We start from the raw sequence: 10,594 nt of genomic DNA on the forward strand, positions 1-10,594 counted from the left end.
CAGAACTTTCCTACACAGAAATTTGATTAAAAAAGTGATTTGTTCAGCGAAATTTGAGGTTAGCAGGGGATTCTGGGTAGGAGAATGTTGGGGGACCCAGGCAAGCCATACCTCGCTGAACTCCCCCGGGTGTCTAGTTTTCAGAAATGTGTGGGTTAGGTAGGTTTTCCTAGATGGCTGCCGAGCCCCGGGCCAAAAACTCACGAGACCCCTTTTGCAAAACCAGGTTGGTTTGTGATAGGTAATTTTGATGTCACCTCAATAGGTTTTGGGCCCTTGCCTGTAGCGGGTCCTTGACCCACCCATGGTAGTGAGGTACCATTTTTATCGGGAGACCTGGGGTAATGCGGGGTGGGTGGAAATTTGTGGATCCACGCAGATTCCAGAACTTTCCACCATAGAAATGTGAGGAAAATGTGTTTTTTTTGACAATTTTTTAGGTTTGCAAGGGATTCTGGATAACAGAACCTGGTTAGAGGCAGTCAAGTCACCCCATCCTGGATTTCCCTGTGTGTCTAGTTTTCAAAAATGTACAGGTTTGCTAGGTTTCCCTAGGTGCCGGCAGAGCTAGGGTTCAAAAACTACAGCTAGGCACTTTGCCAAAAAAGGGTCATTTTTCACAGTGAAATTGAGGTATGTGCACGTTACGTTTTGCGCTGTTTCCTGCAGCGGGCACTAGGCCTACCCACACAAGTGAGGTACCATTCTTCTCATAAAACTTTGGGGAACACCGGGTGGGTGGAAATTTGTGAATCCACGCAGATTCCAGAACTTTCCACCACAGAAATGTGAGGAAAGTTTGTTTTTTTTGACAATTTTTTAGTTTTGCAAGGGATTCTGGGTAACAGAACCTGGTGAGAGGCAGTCAAGTCACCCCATCTTGGATTCCCCTGGGTGTCTAGTTTTCTAAAATGTATAGTTTTGCTAGGTTTCCCTAGGTGCCGGCAGAGGTAGGGTTCGGAAACTACAGCTAGGCACTTTGCCAAAAAAGGGTCATTTTTCACTGTGAAATTGGAGTGTGTCCACGTTGCGTTTTGCGGGCACTAGGCCTACCCACACAAGTGAGATACCATTCTTCTCGGAAGACTTTGGGGAACGCGGGTAGTTGGAAATTTGTGTATCTACGCAGATTCCAGAACTTTCCACCACAGAAATGTGAGGAAAATTTGTTTTTTTGGACAATTTTGTAGGTTTGCAATGGATTCTGGGTAACAGAACCTGGTGGGAGCCAGTCAAGTCACCCCATCCTGGATTTCCCATGGTTGTGTATGTTTTAAAAAAGTATAGGTTTGCTAGGTTTCCCTAGGTGCCGGCAGAGCTAGGGTTCGAAAACTATAGCTAGGCACTTTGGTAAAAAAGGGTCTTTTTCACTGTGAAATTGGGGTGTGTCCACGTTGCGTTTTGCGCCGTTTCCTGTCGCGGGCACTAGGCCTAACCACACAAGTGAGGTACTATTTTTCTTAGAAGACTTTGAGGAACGCGGGGTGGGTGGAAATTTGTGGATCCACGCAAATTCCAAAACTTTCCACCACAGAAATATGAGGAAAATGTGTTTTTTTGACAAAATTTTAGGTTTGCAAGGGATTCTGGGTAACAGAACCTGGTGAGAGCCAGTCAAGTCACCACATCCTCGATTCCTCTGCATGTCTAGTTTTCAAAAATATATAGATTTGATAGGTTTCCCTAGGTGCTGGCAGAGCTAGGGTTCAAAAACTACAGCTAGGCACTTTGCAAAAAAAGGGTAATTAATTTTTCATTGTGAAAATGTGGTGTGTTCACGTTTGGTTTTGAGCTGTTTCCTGTCGTGGGCACTATGCCTACCCACACAAGTGAGGTACCATTTTTATCGGGAGACTTAGGGTAAATCAGATTTGCAAAGCAACTGTTATTACCTATTGACTTTCGATGCATTTCTGCCTTCCAAATGAAAGACAATGTGTAAAAAAGAAGTCATTTTGAAAAATGACTGATAATTCTCATGCTAGTATGAGTATTCCCAATTTTGGAAATGTGCAAATATATACTGTTTCTAAACTCTATATTTTGTTCCCATTTCAGAAGTACATAGGTGTCTTTCATACCGAATTTTCCATGTATACATTTTCCCAGAATATTTGCTATATACCCGGTATATAATAAAAAACCATTGCAAGACGCTGCTCAGTTTTTGGCTCTGGGTTCGTCGGGTTCTTGGTGAACCTACAAGTCACATATACCCCCACAACCAGTAAGGTCCAGTGAATGTAACGGTATATTGCTTTCAAAGAGCTGTCATAATTAGAAGAAGTTACAGGTGAAAACGTTGACACAAAAGGCTGTTTTTCTCAACTAATTTTCAATTTTTCCTATATTTAACTGTTAATTCCTATAAAGAAACCTTGATGGATTTACACAAATGACCCCTCGCTGAATTCAAAAATTTGTCTACTTTTCTAAATTTATAGCTTTCCAGGATCCATTATTGCTTTCATACTCATTTCTACCATTAACTGGAAGGAGGTTGAAAGCACAAAAAATTGCAAAAATAGGCTATGTCCCAGAAAAATGCCAAAACTGTGTAAAAAATGTTGGTTTTCTTACAAAAGTCTGTCATTCCCTAAAAGCTGGGAAAATGGTTATTTCAGCCCCACAAGCCCTTTTTGATACCATTTGCAGGGAAAAACCCAGACGCTTTTATTTGCAGCACTTTTTTCAAATTTTTCCCCAAAAAAACAAAATTTAGCTGTATTTTGGCTAATTTCTGGCTCCCCTCCACGGGAATCCACAAACCCTGGGTACCTTTAGAATCCCTAGTATTTTGGAAGAAAAGGACGCAAATTTGGCGTGGATAGCTTATGTGGTCAAAATGTTACAGGGGCCTAAGTGCAAACTACCCCAAATAGCCAAAAAAAGGCTTAGTACAGGGGTGGAAAAGGCCTGGTACTTCATATACTTTTCATAAGATAACAAGTATCTCTGTCTTGACATTGTTTCAAAAACCTTTATTAGTTTGATAACGGCACACATACAGAGTTACATTTCACAAGTCAAAATGTACAGCAAGAGTTGAAAGAACAAGGTAAGACTTGAAATAGATAAACGTTTTTGTCAATCATGGTGTTTTACCCACCCCCCTAAAGTGAACTAATACATTTTATTGATGGTCTCTACAAATGCCAATCCTTATGGCCTGGTGGCAAGGCAAAAAGAAAAGTCCATCAGTTTATTTAGAGACATGTTTAAGTGACCCAACCTTTCCAGTTTTTAATATGCCACAAAGCGTTAGCTTCTTCCAGTCCCAGAGTAGCACGATCTACATGTACATAAGTCATGACTTTATCAAGAAAAAGATTTCTACATGCTTTAGTATCCATATCTTTATGGAGGTAAACAAACAGATGTTGCGCATCCCAGAAGGCCTCTTTAGCACAGTTTAACAGTCGCCACGCAGTAGGGGGACGTTCTGCAGAAATGTCTTGTCCATAAAGAAGGGCATTAAAGGATAAAGCAGAAATAACCGCAATGTTCTAAAGGAAAGGCTGCAATAAAGTGCAAAAGTTTTGGGCATAAAGGCAACCCCACAGCAGGTGGAAAACAGTTTCTTCATTGCCGCATCTCGTGCGTGGGCAACATGCTGTGGGGGCAATCCTCACCGATGCTGAAAGATGGGCAGCCATCCAAGCCAGGTCTCACTGACTGTGGATAATGTCTCTGTGGCTCACAATCTTCCACACCCTCAAAGACTGTGGTTCTGACAGGATACCCAACACGATAGGCTGCTCTTGTTTCTGTAGCTCCTGTTTTAGTCTGGTAGGGTGGATGCATACATCTCGATCAAAAAGTTCAGTGTCCAAAGTCTGTATGAAGGAGTGAAGCCCCTTGTAGTATGGCAGTGCATTGTGTGCCAGAAGAGAAAGGTTAGAATGGGCAAATAGTCCAAAACATCTGAGCATTGCATGTCTTCATCTGTACGGGACACAACATAGCATAACAACTCACAAAACAAAAAGGTCTTAAGATATGGCCAATTTTTCTCCCATTTTTCCAGGTTTTACAAACTTTCTCTCTACTTAGTTTCTCCATCCTAGAGTTCCATAGAAAGGTAAAAAGCATTTTTTGCAATTTCTGTAAAGTGTGGTGCTGAGGAGGGAAAACCATAGCAAGGTACAGTAACAGTGGAAACAAGACTGCTTTAATGACTAACACCTTTCCTTCTAAGGTTGTTGTGCGCAAAGACCACAGAGAAAGTTTCTTTAGTACTTTAGCCTGGACTTCGTGCCAATTTTTTTCCACATGCCCTTGCCCCCCAAAATACACTCCCAACATTTTAGTGGGTTCTGTGGTAACTGTTACCAGCAGATTTGCCAGTCGATCCCAGGGACCTGTAGTCAGGCAGACACTCTTCCCCATGTTTAAACCCAAACCTGATACTTCCTGGAAAAGAGAAGCCTGCAAAAGAGTTCTGCGCACAGAAGCTGCGGTAGAACACAACACGGTCACATCATCCATGTATGTGATGACCTTGTTCTGGACCCCAGAACCACCAGGTACAAATACACCTTTTACCAGTTTTTGTTTTCGTAGTTTGCATAAAAAAGGCTCCAACACACAAACAAAAAGAATGGGAGATGTTGGGCACCCCTGACGCACTCCAGTGTGAATAGGAAAAGCAGTGGTATAGAGTTCGTTGATACTAACTTTGCTCTGAGCACCTTGGTAGAGGGTCGATATCATGTGAACAAATGCAGGAGGAACATTAATTTTTGCTAATAACAGATAAAGAAATTGATGTAAAACTTTGTCAAAAGCCTTATGAAATTCCAGACTAAGAACACCTAGAGGGAGCGCTCTTTCTTGATTGTACCAAATTGCATCTCTTAAGGTAACAAGGCTATCCACAATAGTGCGCCTTATGAGAGCACAAGCTTGATCTGGTTGAACACAAGAGTGCATAACTCCTCGAAGGCGGCGGGCGAGTACTTTAGCTATGAGCTTGTTATCAACGTTCAAAAGTGAAATTGGCCGCCAATTTTGCAAGGAGGTCTTGTCCCCGGTTTTGTACAAGAGGGTGATGACCCCAGCTGAGAAATCTGCAGAAAAAGTGTTATTAGTAAAACCTTCGTTGACAACCTCCATGTAGTCCATACATAACAGGGCCCAAAATTTACGATAGAACTCCCAAGTGAGCCCATCTATCCCAGGGCTGGAACCTCTGGGAGAGGACTGTAATGCAGATAGCAGTTCCTCCCCATCAAAAGGCTGTTCCAGGAATTCTACTTGATCAGTCCTGAAAAGAAGAAGGGTTAGGTGGTGGTGCAGCATATAAGTGTGAATAAAAGTCAAAAGGTATCTGTTTGCAATGCTCAATACCTTGCAAAATATTTCCATGCTCATTACGTAGGTTTGTCAGCAATTCATGGGAGGATTTTGCTTTTTTTTAAAAGAAAGATGTACATTTTTCATTTTCCTGATAGCATTTAACTCTAGAATGGAATATTGTAGCCTTATTCCTTTTTGCCAACCAGTTATTCATATCCAGTGTGACTAGGCGGATTTAATCTTTCACATCTTTTCCTGCCTCCCCCAATTGTTGAAGAAGAATAAGGCGACGATGTAATTTCTGGTAAGCGTCCCATTCAGCTCTGCGTTTGAGCCGGCCTTGTTCTTGAAAGAACCTTTTTGTTTTATGTTTCACCCAACACCACCATTTGTACTTATTTGGAATCCTGTTTTTCTGTCTTTCCCATGTATGATAGCGTTTGATGTATCTATCACAAATGCTTTCGCCATGAAGGAGCTCATAATTTAATTTCCTGGTGTTGTGAACCAGACAGCCGGAATATGATGATCTGAAAAGGGGACTGGTGTAAGGCTGCATTTATCTGCGCTCAAAGTTTTGGATGCAAACACAAAGTCCAAGCGGGAGCGGGCGTTCCCATGATCTGCCTCCCACGTAAAGCCTGTACCAGGAGGATGGTGTTTCCTGTAAGTGTCATAGAGTTCTAAATCATGAATAGGAGATGACAACAGTTTAGAAGTCACATGCAGTGTGTAAGTCGCCTGTGCACCCTGCCTATCCTTGGAATGCAAAATGCAATTAAAATCCCCCACCAGAAGGGTTGGCGTGGCACCTGCAAGAAAAGGTAATCTCATCCCATAGTGCTTTGCAGGGCCTTTGGTTGGGATTGTATTTTTGCCCATAACTGTTCTTGGGGTGGTCCTAAGAGGATGGGACCACCACTGAATCGTTCAGCATGATATGCTCTTTGTGTTTAAGGCATCTGATTGGTCCTCCCCCTAGGTTAGGGGGGACCACAAAATCATCACCTCTCTCATTGCCTAATATTTTTCATTTTCAAAGTTCACTTTTGTGAATTGGTGATATGCTTTTTAGCATGTAATGTTGCTTTATCAAAGCATTTGTGGGTGCAGTTTAGTAGCTGACTCCCACGTAACAGAATTTTGGCCTGAATTCCGTGATTTTCACGGAATGCGTAATTGACAAATCTCCGCAAACTGGACTAGCGGAGCGGAGTTCATTGCCCAGGCCTACTTTTGATTCCAAGGAACTCCAGCCATTGTGACACCACTTTTAGGGGCTGTTAATTTTACTTTAGAATGCAATGGGATAGTTTATAATAAGGCAAAAAGGATATACTGAAAAAGGATAAAGTTTTCATTGGGAACCAATTACCCATTGGTTAGAGAGTGTCCAGGACTCATCCCCACCCACTGGCTGGTGAATTGTACAAAAATGGCACCTCAACCTCAGCTCCTTAGAACACATCTACCATCCCAAGGGACATTCGCCCACCAAATTTAGAAATGTCTGCTGGCCCCATGGACATCCTTCTACAGTGACAAGAACTGCCTTCATGGATTTTTGGCTTTTTTCTGTCTGTTACTATGATGGACAGGAAAAAAGACATTACACCACCCACCTTAAATAGGGTGGATAGTTAAATGTCCTTCATCTGATGGTTCCCACTCTGTTGGGCCATCGGAGGAAGTATTCCTTGACAGAGCTAATGAGGGCTTCGTCAATAGAATACTTACAGTCTGCCCATCCCTAAATGACGTGGACGGGGCTAGAGTTTCACGAAGAGAGTATACTCCATCATGTGTGCCCTGCCCACCAAACTCTAAAGTGGGCCATAAATCCCCATGAAGAAACCTGGTAAATACATGTAAAGTCTCAGACAAATTAGAGGACTTTGCTTGGCAAATAAGTCGAATTTTCCTGCTCTGAGCTTTTCCTTTCTAAACCAACTGCTTCATTGGGACCTCTTACAACAGCTAACTGACTTTGAGAGAACTTCATCGGATACAGTCTTTACACTGGTCCCACTGGAGGATTTCTTCATGCATAAAAAAGCCTAACTTAGAAGGTAAAATCTTTGACCGAGTCGAGCCCCTAGGCTTAGCCCGCCTTTGGTGCATCGCAGTCTGCCTCCACTTCTGCCTAGGCCCCATTCAGCCACATCCCATGGCACTTTTTAGTTAAAAGAAATTTATATCTCCAGTTCCCCTTAATGTATTTATAGATATTGTGTCCTTTTTCTTATTGAATTTTTCTTGATTTGTTTGGAAATTGGTTTGGGATTTTTATTGTGTTATTTTGAGTTTTTAAATATTGGGTTACTACTAAATACTTGCCACATTGTCTGTGAGTTAATCCTGGTTGCTCTGCACCATTGCTAACAGATGTTGAGCCCAGGATTATGGAGGATGTTGAACTTATTATGTGGGAAGGACTCGCATCCTGCCCGATTAATAACTTGTTGTCTTACATGGGACTCTGGCACTCACATAGCTTTGACTAAGATGGGGTCTGATGCATTTAAAGTACAAATGTGAATATGTTGTGCAAATTAGTAGATGGCTAGAATCAGGTGTACAGCCAGTAGAGCACATCGCTTATTTATATTTGTGAAGTACATTTAAATTAAGTATGGGAACTATATCAACAAGCTGCAGTTTGTGAACACCTGCACTGAATTGATTAATAAACCACAAACAGAGAAGCTGTATTTCTTTGATTACATGATTTTCTTAACTCTACTTGATTTTCTTTTTTTGCAGATATGGAAAACTGTATAAAGTGCCTTGAAGACCAGTGGTACAATGAGCAGAGAGATGCCTGCATTCCACTGACAGTGGAGTTCCTGTCCTTTGAGGATGCTTTGGGTTTGGTCTTGTCCTGCATTGCAAGTTTCTTCTCCGTTGTCACTGTGGGAGTGTTGGGAATCTTCATTAAGTACCGGGTCACACCACTAGTGAAAGCCAATAACCGGGATCTCAGCTACACCCTTCTCCTCTCCCTCATGCTGTCCTTCCTCTGCTCCTTCCTGTTTATTGGACGTCCTTCAAAGATGTCATGCCTCTTTCGACAAGTCGCCTTTGGGATCATTTTCACAATTGCTGTGTCTTCTGTACTAGCAAAGACCATCACAGTTCTCATCGCATTTAATGCCACAAAGCCGGGAAGTAAGTTTAGAAAGTGGGTTGGACCCCAACTACCTAGCTGTTTGGTGCTTCTCTGCTCCCTGGGGGAGGTGTTGATCTGTGCTATTTGGCTCACTCTCTCTGCCCCATTCCCAGACATTGATGCCCGATCAGAAACTGGCAAGATGATACTGCAGTGTAATGAGGGCTCAGTCTTTGCATTTTATGCAGTGGTTGGTTATATGGGATTTTTGTCTCTTTTGAGCTTTGTCGTCGCCTCCATAGCTAGGAATTTACCATCTACTTTCAACGAAGCCCAGTTGATCACCTTCAGCATGCTGGTATTCTGCAGTGTCTGGGTCGCCTTCATCCCAGCATACCTTAGCACCAAGGGCAGGTACATGGTGGCCGTAGAGGTCTTTGCCATCCTGACTTCCAGTGCTGGACTCCTGGGCTGTATCTTCTGCCCCAAAGTCTACATCATCCTCCTTAGACCCGAATGGAACAGAAAAGACTATTTAATGGGCAGACATGCAATCACCTGAGACTTCTCACATTCACATGTAATACTGAAGTCTTCTGACTACTGAATGCCGAACTAGAACTAGAATGTAGACCGATGTCTATGGGTCAAAGGGACTTCTCAAAATTTGGAGGCAGCTTCTTGGGATGGCGGAGGAAAAGTCCTCCACCATCCCGACAGAGTAAGCTGCATTTTCTACAGAGCAGGGTGTGTATTATTTATTCAAGTACATTATTTGCAGGAAAAGGGAAGGTACTTCTGAAATGTGCCTAAAACAATTCCCAGCAATGTAAATGAGAAAACCTTGCTTCTGATTTGCAGTCTTCCTTCTAGACAACAGAAATGAAACACCCTGCACATAAATTACACACACAGAAATGCATGCGCACATATGCATACACACAAAATCATTTCAAACTTGAAGTAGCCAGCAGCCACTGCCACTGAGCAGTGGTTCTTAACCTGTGGACCATGGGCCCTCTATGGGTTGGTAATTCCTACTCCAGAGGTCCATGTTTATTTAGAAAGGTAACTAATATTAGCTGATTAATAAAGTATCGGCACATACAAAATGTAAACTTGTATACTGATTATTTTAATGCTGTGTAAATGTGACGGAAATTGGAGGCTAAAAATAAAGTTGGTATCCTATGCTTGATTTGTGGGAGCAGTGCAAGAATAGTAGAGAGTTGTTTGGAAGATTGGCAGCCTAAATGTAAGGACTAGTATGTGCCAAGAAAAGAGAGGCTGCATTCGGGACAAAAAAGAGAAAACAATATGCCTCAGGGCTAGGCGATTCATATTGCCAGATACATTTTGATTTTTGTGATGGGCAAGAAGATTTAATGCCTATTTTATCTGTTGGCAACTAGACATTAAGTCACTTAAATAATGTACACGCTGTGGCACTCTGGGGCTTATAGGCAATCAGAAATGCTGAAACAAATGCCATAGAAGACTTTTGGAGGCCTCTGATTGGCTAGAAGGTCATGACTGGGCTTGAGCCAGTGATTGGCTGGGGGAGTCTTGAGCTGCAGTAAAATGTCATAAGTCTCTTGTGTGAAACAGCCGCCACTTCAGCAAGAGGCCCAACTCAGCTGCCGAACATGAAAGGGCGGGCCCCAAGGCAGGAAACACTACCTCATCTGCTGGGTCCAAGCACCCCACATCTGACAGTCACAGGCCGATGAGTCCTCTGTCGGTGCATCACAACACCTACGCCTAGTCTCCTCGACAAGGCCTGGGGCGACTGTGTTGTCTCTTCACCATGGGTTGCTGCATGGCTTGACCCTCCTTACCTGCGGTGTCTGTCTCGGCCTAATGCTCTGTTTGAGGCAGGGGGCTCACCTTTGGTGCGCTACACCACACTTCTTGGAATAGGCGTGTCAGGTAGGAGTTTGCGGCACAGGGTATGCAGGTGAACATGCCTAAAGGAATGCCAGTCTGCAGCAGGTAATGACAGATCATGGGGGGGTTCATGGAGGAGCTCAGCTTGGTGCGGCCGCCATTGTTCGTGGCAAGCTGGTATCTAAGGGTTATCATCGGCCCACCCAAATCATGAGATTTAATATTGGGGCTAAACCTCTGATGGATCTGGAATCAGTAAGCAAGGATATCTGTTAAAGTTATTGCCATGAAGACAATTGC

General features: G+C 43.0%; 1 protein-coding gene across 1 annotated transcript in view; it reads left to right on the top strand.

The window, feature by feature from the left end:
• The window catches only part of LOC146838951 (vomeronasal type-2 receptor 26-like), a 161,701-nt gene extending 152,732 nt beyond the window's left edge, over positions 1-8,969 (top strand). Inside the window, exon 4 of the mRNA XM_085599992.1 lies at positions 8,062-8,969. Within this exon, the coding sequence (XP_085456118.1) occupies positions 8,062-8,969 (908 nt within the window). The remainder of the gene's footprint in view (positions 1-8,061) is intronic.
• Positions 8,970-10,594: the final 1,625 nt, after the last annotated feature.

This window comes from Triturus cristatus, chromosome 4_2 (genome assembly GCF_964204655.1).
Source record: "Triturus cristatus chromosome 4_2, aTriCri1.1, whole genome shotgun sequence".
Lineage (NCBI taxonomy): Eukaryota > Metazoa > Chordata > Amphibia > Caudata > Salamandridae > Triturus > Triturus cristatus.